At 42.0% G+C, this 16,516-nt stretch overlaps 1 protein-coding gene across 2 annotated transcripts in view; it reads right to left on the reverse strand.

Moving 5' to 3' along the window:
* ZFYVE28 (zinc finger FYVE-type containing 28) overlaps nucleotides 1-16,516 on the reverse strand; it is a 173,751-nt gene that overhangs the window by 46,140 nt on the left and 111,095 nt on the right. For both annotated transcript variants that reach the window (XM_018563274.1, XM_018563275.1), the window contains exons 6-7: nucleotides 10,639-10,728; nucleotides 9,914-10,015 (exon numbers count right to left, since the gene is read on the reverse strand). In XM_018563274.1, coding sequence (XP_018418776.1) covers nucleotides 9,914-10,015; nucleotides 10,639-10,728 — 192 coding nt within the window. The remainder of the gene's footprint in view (nucleotides 1-9,913; nucleotides 10,016-10,638; nucleotides 10,729-16,516) is intronic.

Below are 16,516 nucleotides of genomic sequence, written 5' to 3' on the forward strand. Positions count from 1 at the left end.
TGTGAATGTATGGATCTGGTTTATATCTTTGACAAAGTTAACGGGGCCAGATTTTAGAGTTCTATTTTTGCAGCCAAATTAGGATAACACCTACTTTTTATTTGTTACATGTTCTCATTCACATAGCAGTACTTTAATAATATTTAAAAATTGCTGCTTATCCTTTTACTTGCTTTTAAATGCTTATAAAATCCGACCTAGCATCAACCTATGTAATATGACATGGAGGGGGCTAGGGAGTAATGTTTACCATAATTAACCCTGGTTTTTTTTAAAAAACTGCTTCAAATCAGTAACTATTACAATTTACTTTCACAAGGTCTAGTAACACACACAGGTAAGTAGCACCACCAGTCCGGCTAAATCCACATCAGGTTGTTAACCACAAGCTAATATTAGGCTTAAACTGTGATGGCTAAAACTCACTTTTCAGAAATGACGTTGGCTGGAGTGCAAAGGTATGCAGGAGATCTGTCTGAAGCATTCTCTATGATTAAGTTGCCATAGCATTGCTATTATATGAAATGTGTGGTGAAAAACAGGACGTTTCTCTAAACGGAATCATCGTATCTGCTAACAATCTGCTAATGAGCGAGGGATGATCCACAAAAAGGTATTACATTCATTTCACACTGAGCCTAAAGCAAGATAAATCATCAATCAGTGACAGCGTGATAATAGCAAGATGTTCGCACCGAGCACTCAATCAGGACTGATCATCAAAAGGTGTTTTTTTATTTCCTTTAAACAGATAATCTGTACCTCTTATAATAAATGGTGCATGACACAGTGGAGGCCACCATAACCAGTGAAATTCTCAGGCTGTATGCTTAAGAAAATTCTGCTTGATGTAAGTTATGCAATGGTGGAATTTACCTTACTTTGCAAGAATGGATATTCGTAGAGTTTACTTCCACGGGAACAGCTGGCTAAAGTACAAAAGGAAGCAGGCATATGCCCACCGGCCATAGGGGGAAGGTAGGTCAGACAAGTTAGAAGACCTGTCTCAAATGCTATTGCTGGACCCCAAGGCTAGCAGTGTTGGTGGCTACATCTACAGATATTGTTCTCCTGCACTAACAAGCTACTAACAAGCCGGAAACCTCTTCTTACTTCTGGGACCTGGGCCCCGACTCGGTTCTTATTGGTCAGCGTTGTCATGCGACCATGCCAACCATTCAGCGCTCACCATCTGTGGCCATTATGCCTAATACTAACTCCGGTCTTCATTGTGGTGTAAGGATCGTACACTGGCTGCAAAGCAGGGATAGCCTAGCGTTTGCAGCATAAAAGTATGAACTGTGGGGGCGGAGTGGTGTGGGTAAGTTCACGGTCTCACATTTTGAGAAAATGAACTTCGCCTATCTAAATCCATAAACATTTATTTTCCAGTTTACCAGTTCTTTCTTCAGGCTTTTCCTTTACCTGGTAATCCTGCAAATACCTTCCTGTGGCTACGCTCTCTCTGTCACTGTGTCTATGAAGGGAGATATGGTTGCCACCCAGGCTGGACTTCATATTGTCTGCCTTTGTTCATCTCCATTACATAGGCGATGATTTGCTTTCTGTCCAGCTACCATGATGTAACAAGGACACTACATTTCTGGCAAGAGTAACCGGTATTTTTTATTCTTGCAGAAAATATTCTTTGTGGAGAATGTAACAAAAGCATCTACCACATCTAGGAAGCGGTAAGCTGCAGTATATTAAATTTTTTGTTTTTGAGCCTAGGCCATTTCACCAGTGGTTCTTTACCAGACATGGGCCAGTGCAGTTTGCCGATTTAAACATCAAGGGTCTACACACACACACGAAAATGACCCTTTTGACAAAATGCAGAAAGTGCCATTTTTCTGCCCAAATAGCGGTGCATCCATTCTTTCTTTCCTCTGCTCTGTGTCCCAGGGGGGATGAGAGAAACTGTCACAGGCGACCAATCACCGTGGGAGGAGAACGCAGTGAATGGCCGGCGTATCTCCTCCCACACCGCTCATCCTCCTGTTACAGATCAGGGGAGAGCAGAGTGTGGGGGGCGAAGACAACCAGCGCTGTCACAGGAGGCGGTGGGGGTGAGGAGTCAGCAGTCAGATCCAGCTCTCCACGCACCGGTCGCAGCTTTAATAGCTTCCCTTCGGGCAGTTGTATATAAAACGGTCAAACGGGAGCTTCTTGAATGCGCGTGGGAGTTTTAAAACGTCCTTGTACACGCGCACAATTATATGAATATATCTGATATTTAATTTCTTTGAAACAGCCAACAATGGCGGTTTACATACAAGCGTTCCATTGGAGCTCTTCAAATCGCTTGTATGTGGTGCAACTAGCTTTGGCACTTTTGTCTTTATTTAGTAAAAAATAAAACCCCCAGTGGGGATTAAATACCACCAAAAGAATGCTCCATCTGTGCCCAACATTTTTAATAAAATAAAAATACAATACAGCATTGCATGACTGAATAAATGTCAAAGTAATGCAGCGCTGAATAATGAAAAATGGCCTGGACAGTAAGGGGGTGAACACACCGGTCATGGAGTAGTTAAACAACCAATCCTCACAAAAGTGTAACAGAACACATTGCTCACTAGGACAGTAGCATTTTCCAAAACACATTGTTTGGGAACATATGCAGTACGCCCAAGAGACACAGGCAGAGTTCTTAAATGGTCTGCTAAAATTACAAGTTTTAACCCAAGAAACAAAGTCTTCATTTTGGTGGCAGGGTCCCTATGAGATCCGAAACCAAAATCAGTGATAACTACCAGGTTTACCGGCCTAGAAAGAGAAAGCCCCTTAATATACAAAGTAAACCTAAAAAACCCTGAAAAGGAGGATCTCAGCAGAAAGCGACCCCAAGCAGTATTGGCAGAAAAAAGGTTTACCTGAGGTTGAGATGTCAGAGACCCGGTCTCCTTCGCTGATTTAAGAGGTGGGAGCTCGTGCAGAAAAATTCAGATGTGTTTTCAGAATTACCTAACCAAACCAATGTTATTTACCATTACATTGTGACTGAGCTTCATGTCAAAGTAAAGCTAAGACCTTATTGTGTACATGAAGCTCGGAGAAAAAACATTTCAAAATAGGTACAAAAAAAATATGTTAGCCCTTGGGGTTATAGAGGAATTTAACAGCGAATGTTCAAGTCCCATAGTGCTCATCCTTAAGCTTAATAGCAGCGCAAGCTTCTGCAACAACTTTGAGGATTGTCCTATGTCACGTGTGGATTATTTAATAGAAAGGCTGGGGCCTGCCAGGTACATTATAGCACCCTTGACCTTACTAAAGGGTTTTGGCAAGTTCCCTTAATATCCAGGGCAAAGAAAGACTTTGTGACATGCGATGGGATGGTCCTCCGTTTTGACTTACATGGGACGCCCTTCGCATTCCAATGATGTACCACATTGCTGGATTCCTGGGATGGTTGGAGATCTCTCAAAAGCCATGTCAGACAGCGTTAAACCCTTCCTGTAGGCATTTCCATGTTAACGCTCCACAACATCATGCCTTGTGCGAAAGATAGCTCAATAAACATCCTTGCCCTGAGAGTTGGCAGTCATCACTTTGTGTTTGTTATAACTCTGAAACCCTGTTGCTGGGTATCAATCTGGGCAGTTACAAATCATGTGGTCACTATGTTAGCTATGACAGGCTGGAAACTTTATTGACAAAATAAGGCTTCAGTCTGTATATGGCACTGCAGATGCCACTGCAGCCTGAGGTCGGCAGTGTGCATCTGTACAATGATTTGTCAGACACAATTACAGTATTAATAAAAATAAATCAATTTTTTTTTGCATTCATCAGACTATATTAAAAAAAAAAAGAAAAAAGCAGCCATTTTCTTATAACAGTGTACCAAATTCAAGTCTTGTGTTTCCTTAAAAATACAGTAGATAACATCTGGTGCATGTGGCTGTTCCCAAGTCTGGCCTGGTCATCTAGTCATCACTGACCTATGGTCATGACAAAGGGTGTTATTTGAATGGTAAAAGCAAAATTACTTTTGAGTGAACTACTTTAACATTAGGCATTTCTTCGGATATATACCCAGTTTCCCTGAAAATAAGACCTACCCCAAAAATAAGACCCAGTTGTGACCATTCCCAGGGTGGGTGGCATAAGGGGGAACTTGAAAAGCCGCGGGAGAGGCAGGAGAGAAATCAGCGGTGCCAACAAAGCCAGCGCCAGATACCAAATGCACTCCGCCTGTGAGGAATCGATAGTGAAAGTGCGCTTCGCTCATTCTGGCCAGCGATAGGTTAGCAAATTGCTCTTGGAATGGTACGGCACCTCCGATTACCATATTTTTGTACATGAATACATGTAGACTTCTCTACATGAATAAGTGCGGATTGTTGTACATTAAAAAAAATAAAATAAGAACTACCCCGAAAATAAGACCTAGTGTGTTTTTTTTTAGCCAAAAAATATAAGACAGTGTCTTATTTTCGGGGAAACACGGTAGTAAATAAATGACTAAGGAAATTATGTTTTTCAGTTCTATTTCTGCAGATGTTCTCTTAGCAAAAGCAATAAACCCTCACTGCTACAAAAGGTGCTACAATTGCACAAACAGCCATGTCTCCAAATGTCTCGTTAGCATTTGAAAATGCCTGACATATGTTAATGCATCAAAGAAGCCATTCACTTTCTATAGTAAGTGAAATGCTGGAATTAAGGAAGAGCTAGGAGACCAAGCAGCACAATTTCACAAATGCGCACGCCTCAAAATATATGCCACTTCGGGATCAACTTGAGGACAACTTGGCAGGTTTTATTTAAGAAAAAAAAGAAAACCTATTAGAAGGGATTATGCATCTGAAATGTAAAGGGTATAAGAATACACATTAAACATTTATGCTAAAATCTGTAAAATGAAGGGCACTTAAAGGAATTGTGCTCCGAGAAAAACAGCTGGCAGTTCCAGAAAGAGCCGCTACTGTTGAACATGCTAGTTGCCTGGGTGTCTTTGGCTTCACAGTCCTAGACCAAGCATGCAGTAAGGTCCCAACCCTAAACTGCATAGTTATTCTAGGTCAATGAAAGTGTATTGAAGCCAAGAGATCAACAGGACAGTCTAGCAACTAGCATTTGTAGGAGAGAACAGAATTAGCAGCCAACATACTTCTGCCACAGCAGGTTTCCTTTACAACCAGTGGGTGTATCCACAAATGCAGTGGAAAGTACAACTGCACAAGGTGCAACAACACTTTAGTAGCCAGATTTACAGCATGGTTTTGTTTTTCTTTTTATCTGGCAGCAGTAAATGGAAATCCAGCTGGCTCTTCTGCTTATAATAACTGTGCTTTATATCAGTAAGTCAATATGGAAGCATCTGGCTTGAAATGCATCCAGGGAACAGAGAATACCTGTCCAAGGCTTTTGTCATAAACACCAGATTCCCATTTCTAAATACTTCCTTCAGCTGCTTATTTAATTTAGAAGAAAGTATACTGGGCATTCTCAGTCTTGTACAATATTGTATTCATTTTCCGAGTAACAAGAACGTGTCATCATGTTCATGCCCCCCTTCCAGCTCTTGTTTCGATTCCATCCTCCACTCCTAGATGCTGCTCATTACTCACCCCCACCCCACCACACACTTTGGTTGATACCTTGCGCCCTCTGTTGTCATGCCCTGCCATTGGTGCGTGTTAAGCCCTAAATGAAGCTCCCTGTTCCGACTAAAACTTCTGCAATCCCACCTAGAAGCAATGGCAGCAGGAATGGAACAATGCCTTAAAGTATATGTATAAAAGATCCTTGAATACCATTAGCACATCACTGATTGACTGATCTTGCTCAATGTGTGTTGCTGCTTTAGAAAAAAAAGATGTGGATCCTGTATTCACCTCTGTCTAAGCTATGAAATGGTGGAAGCCCTTAATAATCACAATGCAGCCAATGTGTACTGCATGCGTTGGTCAGTGCAGACATTGTGAATTTCTGACCAGGGCTCAAATCAAACTTGTGGTCCCACGGGTTGACACACATGCAGTGTCTGCCCTGTTTCAATTAGGTCTAATAGCCAAAAGGTAAGTAGTAAGCGTGACAGTTTACATACACCAAATTTGATAACGGCATGCAATCACTGTGGCATCATTTCGATAAGCTTATGCAATGTTGCAACATTTATTTCCGCCCAGAGTTGTATTCATTTTTTCACCAAGATCTTGTAGTGATGATGCGAGTGAGACCACTGCGTAAAGTCTTCTTCAGAACATCCCAAAGATTCTCAATGGGGTTAAGGTCTGGACTCTGGGGTGGTCAATCCATGTGTGACAATGATGTCTCATTCTCTCCGAACCACTTTCACAATATGAGCCCTATGAATCCTGGCATTGTCATCTTGGAACATGCCCATGCCATCAGTGAAAGAAAATATCCATTGATGGAACATGATCATTCAGTATATTCAGGTAGGAGAAGAGAGAAGGCAGGAGCGAGGAAGTAGGAGAGAGGAGGAGGAGTGCCTTGCTGTGTGTTTGTGGAGACACACAAGGCATACTAGCACACACAAGGGTAGCTTCACAGGACCCTGCAAGGAAAAAAGCCCCTAAAACAGGATACTCAAGGCACCAGCCGATTCTGCAGCAAATTAAACCCTTTAAACATCTATTTAAATAGTTTAAAAACATTTTGACTTTAATATCACTTTAAACATCCCTTTGGGTGAAATGGCCCTGTAAATAAAAGATATTAGACACTAAGTTTAAACAATCTACATCTGTCCTTTACAGAACACACATATACTCCATTGCAGCCCCTTTCAATCTTTATTCCTAAAAATAAATTAATACTGCGAAAAAGAGAATGTCAGTGATTTAAGATTAGTTGGAGAGCAGACACAGGCCAGTGAACCCATAATGCTCTATAAACACATTGGCATGCTTCGGTAGTCACAAACAGCAAACAAACGGAATACTAATAACACAGACTAATGATTATAGCTCCCCTGGAACAATCAGGAAGGTCGTTTTAGGAAAACTCTTTATGAAGAAAAATCTAAAATCATCTCCATAGCAGAGCTCATACAAAACACAAACCGGCCAGGGCAATGAGAACCTCAGCAACAATCTAATGAGACTTCAGAGAGGGGGAATAAAAGGGCCAGGAGTTACGTCACCTCAGTGCTGCCCATATCTCGGACCATGAAATGACACATTGTGCTCCACTGTTACCTCCCAAATGAGAAAAATAAAAAGCCAGTCATCCATGAGCTTAATAAACCAGGAATGGTGGAGAGGAGACAGGAAGGTTAAAAACTGTCAGGGAGGAGAAGCAGTACCTTGTATCACTGGTATGTAATGAACGTGAACTCTAACGGATCTGGTGAAGGGCGACTCCGCTTGTATACATTTTTTCAATATTTTTTTTTGGTTTTGTTTTACAATACATTGTAATATTCAAGTACATCGGAGGAATATATTCGTAGGGTGATAACAACATGAATCAAGGTATTGTCTTCTACCTTATGGGCACTGCTGCCTAAGGGGCAATGTAAACGGAATCAGTGTTTAGCAGTTGCCAGTAATGTGTTTTTAAACCAAAGATCCAGTATGACAGCTTGTAAGCTGGATCTAACAAAATTGAAAATAAGTGGGACGTAAGGGGACAAACATTTTCCCTCAGCCTTACGCCGGAGGGGGAGAGGGTCAGGGAGGGGGAGAAGCAGGATAGAGAGGGGAATAGAGTACAGTAGAATAGCAGAGGTGGGAGTGAGACCAGGTAGGGGTGGTTATACATTTTTATCTAAGATGATGTTCTAATCCAGGATATCAAAATAAGAAACCCTGTAAGCACGATTTAATACTTATTTTGTTCAATTACCGTGGTAAAGGGACTTGATATTTTATACTGATTAATAAAATTGACATTTAGTACATTTATACACTACACACTTGTATGTTTATAATACCTAGGTACAATCACAATTTTGATATTAACTATGGTCTCCCATTAAAAAAACCTATTCTGTACTTCTGGCTTCGGCTTGTAATCCGGTTTTTCTTTGGCTTTGACTTCTGTTCTTGTATATCTGTATGTGTACCCTTTGGTGAAGACTCTGTCCCAAACTGTACTGGGATTCTATGAGTGGTTATCTAGTTATGCATTTATGTGGGACACATCCTGAAAGCGGTCCTGCCACACATGTCCACCTGCACCTTATAGAGCGTGACTTACTCCTGTTAGGACCCTGTACCTGCTCTCCTGCGTGTCTGCACTGTGTTCAGGTTTTTGTTCCTGCTCTATCCTGTATTCACACTATGCTTCTTTCATCAGACCTCTTCGCCCTCGGAATTCCCAAAACCCCCAGCCAACAGTCCCTTGTTGCCATGGCACACAATGAATTAAGTGTACTCAGCTTTGGAAACATCTACAACTCGACAGATCTGCCCCCCGCCCCCGAAGACTACATTTGGGAACCACTGGTCCATATAGGTGAATAAAGTAAACTTAAGCAATACAAAACAATATATACGATACAAGTAAAAGCAGGCTGCCCCAATGCATGACACTCCAATGTACATGCCAAGCACACTGCAACGTATTCCTATCTGCTGCCTGCAGTGATAGTTTGGGGCAGGAGTGGCTTTTAAGGAGTAGCGCACAACTATTAATATTCTGACAGTCACTCATTAGTGTGCAGGGTTGCTGTGTAGAAAATTAGCTCCAATTAGACAACACCAGTACTTTCAGGATGCTGAAGACTGAATTAATTTGACTTAATCCCCAGGTATTATCGTACCATCACACAAGTAATCAAAAACAGCATATCATTATTAAGAGACAGCATTGTCGCTTAATATTGCATTTACCTGCTCGAAAAGAGACCTTCAGAAAATATCATGGGAAGCCATTTCATTTTGATGTGAATTACTGTACCAATAATGCCCACACAAAATATTATAGGCTACAATGAAGATAAAGACTGAATTAGAACTACAGAGGTAAGCCAGTCAATAAACTGCTGTGGCTTACTGTGACCAGAATTTGGAATGCTGTGAGTTGCCCCAATGCCTATGTGTGCGGAGACTGAGGCCAGGCTACAAGATTATCCTGCACTCCCTTATACAAGTTAACAGGCCTTTAGAAATCTGTCAACATTACTGACACAAGACTTGGCTTCCTAAAATTTCCTTTCATTGAAAACAAAACTTTCAAGGCTTAGATGCCAATCAGAATGAGAATCCCTTAGAAAAAAATCTATTATTAGGATACCGGCTATCCATTATAGGTCAGGAACCAATCCAACGCTGGAAACTGCTACTGGCTGACCTTTGGCAGTATTGCTAGTTCCAGGGCAAAGCAAGTCGCCGTGTCCGATATTGGGCGGACATCTGAAGTATTGCTAGTGCCAGGGCAAAGCATGTCATCACGTCTAATGCAGGTGAATGAACTGAACTGCATTAGCGTGATGACATCAGCGGGGTTTAGAGCGCCAGAGCTCAGAGGAGTGGGGCAAGTCTAGCAGGCTGGTGGGTTTGAGGATTGGGTGAGTATACATTTTTTATTTGAGCCCCTAAAGAAAAACCAACAGATAACCCTTGGTAGCCCCACTGCAAGGGTTACCTTTTTACATTCTTTGAGCATTAAAGTGTATCTAAACCAAAATGACAAAAATTTAATATATTGCAGCTTGCCAGTCCTAGCATCTGACGGCTGCATTAGTTTTTTTTTCAGGCTTCCTTTCCTCCTTTATTTTCACCTGGTGATCTAGTAAGTAAAGCACTTCCTGTCCTGAAAGGACAACGCTCACTCACCCTATTGTATCTATGGAGGAGCAGCGTTGTCACCATAAGGCTGGAAGTGTGTTAGGACAACTCCCCTTCTCTTTACCTCCAGATCAGAGGTAGAAGGTGTTTTGTAGTTCATGTCAAAAGGCAAATAGTAGAACACAGGACCTTCAACTTGCCTGATTTTTCTTAGCAATGTGTGGAAAGGGCGAAAGAGTTCCGACATGTCTTCTGCTTTGCGTTCGAGGTTTAGAGGTCCTTCAGAGTAAACAACAAGCCCACTGTAAACAAAACAAGAGACAAAAAGCAATTCAGCATATTATCATTAACATTACAACATTTAGACTTCAGCAAACAGCACATTAAAAAAGAAAATTTTAATGCTTTGGGGAGTAATTTTTTTAAATGTATACAGTCTTTGTATTACATATGTTACAAAAAAAAAAAAAAAGAACTCCCCAAGGCACTATGTGCTCTCCAAGAACACAGATTAGCAGTTGAAACCAGTCCTGTGGCTGCCTTTATCGGACACCTCCAACTGAGTCATGCCAGAGATATATCTAACTATATCTCAGGTCTGGGAGTAAACTGCAGGTCAGCTGGAGCAGAAGATAACATCTCAACATGTTATATGGAGCCGAGCACTTCACCTGCTGGCTAATAACACAAAACAAAGAAAAATTGTATAGTAATATTTTATTTTTGCCCTAAACATATTAAAAATTATATGTACAAAATAACTATACATTTCCTATAAGGTGCCTAAATCCTTCAAAGGTCACACTGGTTGATATGGGTACACTTTAAAACTTCTCACTTTTTAGGTTAAAAGTACAAAAAATAAAATTAATAATAATAAAGCAGTGCAATTCTTTTTACTGAACAGAAAATTGCCTTTACTTACCACACAATGGCTAGTCGAGGGATTGTAAACATTAATGCTGGTTCATAATCATCAATCATGTCTTGTGTGAGGTATCCAAGCTTTAAGGCTCTGTGAAGAGGGATTTGCAGAATTAAGCATCATAAAATTTAGGCGACATTACTGCTAGACAAACATACTCTCATTTAGCTACGAGCATTGAACAACTCCAAGCAAGTCAAGTCAATAAGTGGGTGGATAATGCCAGCGAGAAAACGCTGCAACTGTGCTCAAGTCCACTATAGTTACTTCTAATTTGTTTAATATAATTTAAGAGATAGCAGATTCTCTACTATGGCAATGCAGCCTCTTGTCAGACAATAAGACAAGCACCCTCACTTACATGTAATGAGCTGAGAGAGAAGGCGGAGCTTTTACCAGGGAACACATCAATCTGCATTTCCACAAGTTAAAAGGAGGAACTTTACCCTCATATTTAAAATTACAACAAAAAGGTATCTTTAGAATCTACAAACAGATACTTAAAGATAATTGCTGGCTTTTTAGCCTTTTCTTTTCCTCCCCATTCTTCTAAAAGTGGCAATTTTTACTAAGGGCAGATGAATCCATCTCTCTTTACTTCCTGGAACTCTGGCACATGCGACTAGGACATGTAAGCATGCACATCTCAGGGGAGGAAAATGCCTTTCTCTGAGATTTTGCAATTTACAGATAAGATTTCCCAGCAATGCTCTGTGATGTTACCTTCCCAGGATACATCTCTTAGGCATAGACTACATTACTAATGCCTATGAGGACCAGGAAGTGGAAAAAGTCATTGTAAGTAAAAAAAATTAATATATTTAACTAGTAAACTTAAGATGATTTGTAAGAGCTGAATGCGGTTATGATTTTTAGTAAAGGGGGGTAAAGATTTACTCTAGGAGGACAGGATTTCAGCCAGTTATATATGATGGATGTCAGGTCCAGTGGACATGATGCTATGACTTACTGTAAATATGTTGTTAATCAGTTTGACTGGGGGTAGTAGGCACGTGACTGCAACCTGAGCTGTGACCCACAGGTATAAAATATGTTGCAATGGTAAACAAGGGGTGCTTGCTTGGGGCCAAAATCGAATTTTGTAGTAAGTGGCCATTTCCCTTGCCGGCAGCCCCCTGGGATAGAATTGAGTGCTTCTGTAAAAAGGATTTCTACCAATGTTCTCCTTTCTATTTTTGCTCGGTTTGTACAGACATTCCTCGCTTACTGACTTACCTGCTTTGAGACCACTCGCACTTACGACCGACCTCCGACCTTGCGTGCCAGCGTCAGTGCGACGTGTCGCCGGCGGAAGTGATGTCCTCCGTTCTTCACTGCGGGTCCCGGTAAGTATTTTGTTGCCCGATGTACAGTACACTGTTCGGTACTGTACATCTGCAACCCTATACAGTACATTACTGTATAGAGTTCCTCACTAAACAACCAATCGGTTTAACGACCTGGTCGTAGAACGGAACTAGGTCGTTAAGTGAGGAATACCTGTATTGTGTAACTGTCTTATGTAACAACTAATTGAAAATATATGCACTGTGAATACTTTTTCCTTCATAAGAAATCATTACGTCCCTGCCTTTGTCTGGTATAAGAACCACATATGTTCCTGAGGAGGCTTTTTTAATAATTCTATACCTTATACACGTTTGGCTAAATTTAAGTTTTGGGGTCTTTGCAAGTTATTCTTGGTATTATACACTAAATTAGGAATTTAATGCTTAACCAGGTTTAGTTTGGTGGCAGCAATCTTTAGATTAGACGGAGTGGGTGGTGTGTAAGACCTTTCATTATGATTTCCCAGTCTAGTGAAAACAGAGTGATTTTACAACCCTCTTACCACTGAAATAAGACACGCGGCCACTTGGAGTAGTGTGCATACAGATACCAAGACATCTAAAAGCCCTTCATTGATTGGGTTTGTATCAGTGTATGGCAAATAGATCAGGTCAAAATATTTATTGTGGACAGGAACACAGTCGGGAAAAAGGTCAGGGAGATCTTCCTGTTGCAGTATCTATGACTTACAAGACACTGGGGACTGAATCAGCCCACCAGGGACAGTCTATTAAAAAATAAATCCCTTTTTCACGGAGCGTTCCTTTAAATAAGCCGGAATTTAAAGCAACGCTATGCAGTGTAATAGACTTCTGTCACAAGCCAGAATGATGTCTCCACTGAGAGCACCAGATAATGCTCAGTTTCTGCAGCCAAAGCTCTGTACAACTTAAGGAGGATTACATTTCTCTTCTTTGAATGGACAATCTACTACAATGTGTAACACACAAAGCATGAAAATGTAAATCAGCTTTTCTGCCAGGAAATAATTCAATTACCATGACATCATAAACTTCCACAGAGACGGATTTGATAAATCTGCAGGTCAGTGCGGTGCGTCCGATAATACCGTTTTACATTTGGACGCCTTTGATTTTATTCTTTAACAGAGGGAAATTTTAATTAATGGCTTACGTTGGGAGATCAGCGGTGACGGCTCAAGATATTCTGTGATCGACATGCTGGAAATACTTTCGGAATTTCATTTGACACAAGCAAATTCTCAGTACATTAATGTATGACCCTGGCTGGATTCTCAGTGGTCCTGAATAACACAGGGGTGTTAAAGTAGAACTGCTATAAAAGGATGTACTTTCTCTGTGCTCTGATACAATTTCACTCAGCTCTGTAAATATGCACTTCCTTGTGTCACCTCTCTCACGGAGCCTGCTTACTGAACTACAACTCAACGTCTGAACTATGTAACATTACCATTGCTTGCTGGAAGAAATGGAGAATGTGAAAAATGGAGATTGCATCACATCGACAAGCATGAAAGGAGATGCAACAAACTGGGAATCCAGAAAGTTGATTAATGTGATGGGCAGGTAGAAGGCAACACTACATAAAGGGATTTTTTCAAGTAAGCTTTGACTACATCAGAAACAACTCTACTATGTATTCCTATTAGGTATGCATCGATACTAGTATTGGTGCAAATACCAGGTATTTGGGCGAGTACTCGCACGAATGCTCCGATACCTTTCCCGATACTGGAGATTCCCTCTGACCGGCAGTGCGGCGAGGGAACATGGAGCTGGGAAGCTGGCTCTATGCTGTTTGGCTGTCTCGATGCTGATTGACAATCAGTGTCCAGCCGGGCAAACAAATCTCATATGGCGACACGACCCCCAACCTGCAGACAAATCATTCCGCTCACATAGATCCTTAGCAGCAGTCATTACCGTACCAGTCCCTCGGCCAGTTGGGCAGACACCGCTGTCCAGGATCTGCCCACGTCTCCTGTGTGCACAGCGCCCGCGTGATCGGCCCTCAGCCTGCTGATGCGCATGCACAGGATTTCTGAATGAGCGCGCTGGGCAGTCTGTGCATGCGCAGTAGCAGGCCGATTATGTGGGCGCTATACACAGGAGACGTGGGCAGATCTGGGAGAGCGGCGTCTGCCCAGCTGGCCAAGGGGCTGGTACGGTAATGACTGCTGCTAAGGATCTATGTGAGGGGACTGGGTGCCTGCAGGGTGGGAGTCGTGTCACCATATTGTCAGATCTGTTTGGCCAGCCTCGATGCCAATTGGCTGGGAAGCTGGCTTCCCGGCCAATGAGCATCGAGTCGGCAAAACAGAACGGAGTCGGCTTCCTGGTCAATGAAGAAGCCGGGCAGATTACCCGGGAAGTTGGCTCTATGCTACTGGAAGTAACCATGCTGGGATTTTACTACTCCTTTAAGAGCTGTCCCTCGGAGGTACAAAGTTCACTTAACGGCCACCATCCCCAGATATACATATTCACCATCCTTTCATATGGCCTTCAGCACCATTTGGAAGCAAAATGGCGTACACAGGGCTGAGGACTCTCTTCCCACCCCCCCTTTGAAAGCTGAAAGGGTGTTTGAGCAGCCAGCCGCAAAGCACCATTGCGGTCACATGGAAAGAAATAGTCATGATCCCCCATATCTGGAAGTACAGGGTATCTTCACTGTCAGCAACCGGGGAGTATAGGAAAAGTGATGTGAATGTGAGCAGCGGGAAAGATGTGTGTGTTTGGGGGGATATAAATTAAGCAAATTAGTTACTTTGCCCTGCATGAGCAAAGCACAGTTTCACTTTAAAGCTAGGAAAGTCAGGAAATCACCAGCACTCAGTAGTAAAGATAAATATGTCCCTTTTATTGGACAAAGCGTCACAGACATCCAAATAAACCGACGTTTCGGGTCACATCTTTCTGCCATGAGGAAGGAACCCTGCGTGGCCCTGAAAAGTCGATTTGGATGTCTGACGCTTTCTGTCCAATAAAAAGGGACATATTTATCTTTACTACTGAGTGCTGGTGATTTCCTGACTTTCCTGTGTTTGCACGGCGCCATCCGTGGTAATTCATCACTGCGAGCAACACTTTTTTCTTATTTGGCCGGGACTGCTGTGAGGAGTGCGGAGGGTCTCTCCATCTACTCACTTTAAAGCTAAACTCCAGGCAAATGGGATAACATCCACTAGCATAGCAGCAGGCTTACCTTTATATAATGACCTTTTTCAAACCTAAAATCCCCATTAACTTGTGGGGCATCTTCAAAGTTTGCCTACAGGAGTGTCTGCCCACTGCCTTTTTTTCCTGTTGTGGAGACCGGTCACCTATGCCCGATTCCTTTTTTTTTAATATAGAATTTTATTGCCGTTTAATGCACAATTCAATACAATAGAAGGCAAACAGTTTCACAAAAACCATCCTCTCTATCATTCATTTAGCAAAGCATTGAAGGCTAAAAGGATGTTACACTTAGGGGTAAAGGAGAATGTCTAAGAGGGTCATATAACAGACACGAAAGCATAATTGGGAGCAGTGTATACACAGTTTATATAATTTGAATGGGGTATAGCATATTTAATAGAATAGTTTTAATTATATAATATTGGTCCTTCGAGGACATTACAAAAGGTACCATATGTGTCAAATTTCTCCTTATTCTCAACCAAGAGCTGCAGGTACTGAGTACATAATTTATCCTTGGCCTTTGCCTACTGTCTATTTGCTGGATGACCCAACCAACCACCCACGCAGTCAAGTCATTCTATTTTGGTTGCAGGGATGTCAAAGCTGCCTGGAGCAGGGATATTACATATGCCAATGCTAGCTCTTGCCTTCCTGTGTTATCCTTCACATTGCGTTGCCCATCCTTCTAAGCCTCCATCAACTGTTCAGGATCCTACTATTCCTAGCTTCCGAGGAGCTGAAGAAACAGTGTGAAGCTACAGAGCAGACTTGCATGGGCCTGCTTTGATCCTCTGAGCCAGGTCCTGTAGACCCTAGCTGCTTAGAAGCTCAGGACACTGAAAGCAAAATGCCATGGTTTGGTGGAGCAGACTTCCCATCTGCCTTGCTTTAACCCTCTCTGCTTCCCTGAACCTATATCCACTGATCAGCATCCTTCAGCACTAAGCTGTCTAGGAGCTCAGGACACTGAGAGTGTGAGATTTCAGTGGAGTAGACTTCCTGTTTGGTGTGCTGTTCCTCTCTCCAACCTCCCAAGCCTCGATCCTTGCTCAGTGTCTCAGTGTGAGGACAGTGTTTCTTTCTTTATTAAACTGCAGCCCATTTACCCTTAGCAGGAGATTAATTGGCCCCATTACTCTACTAGCCGATTTACATACAGAGATGACTGGTCTGCTTTTCCTTTGGCACTGCCGACACACAATCCCACCCTTAGCATTACATTGTAGTTCACTCCTCCAAGCTACCGAGCGAAGGATACTCTGTATACCTTGTAAAGTCTTCACAGGTTTATTAAAGATAAATAAGTCGTTATAGGTAACGGACCATTTAAAAAGATCTTTTACTGAATGCTCTGCACATGG

This window comes from Nanorana parkeri, unplaced genomic scaffold (genome assembly GCF_000935625.1).
Source record: "Nanorana parkeri isolate BGI_ZX_2015 unplaced genomic scaffold, ASM93562v1 scaffold647, whole genome shotgun sequence".
NCBI classification, from domain to species: Eukaryota; Metazoa; Chordata; class Amphibia; order Anura; family Dicroglossidae; genus Nanorana; species Nanorana parkeri.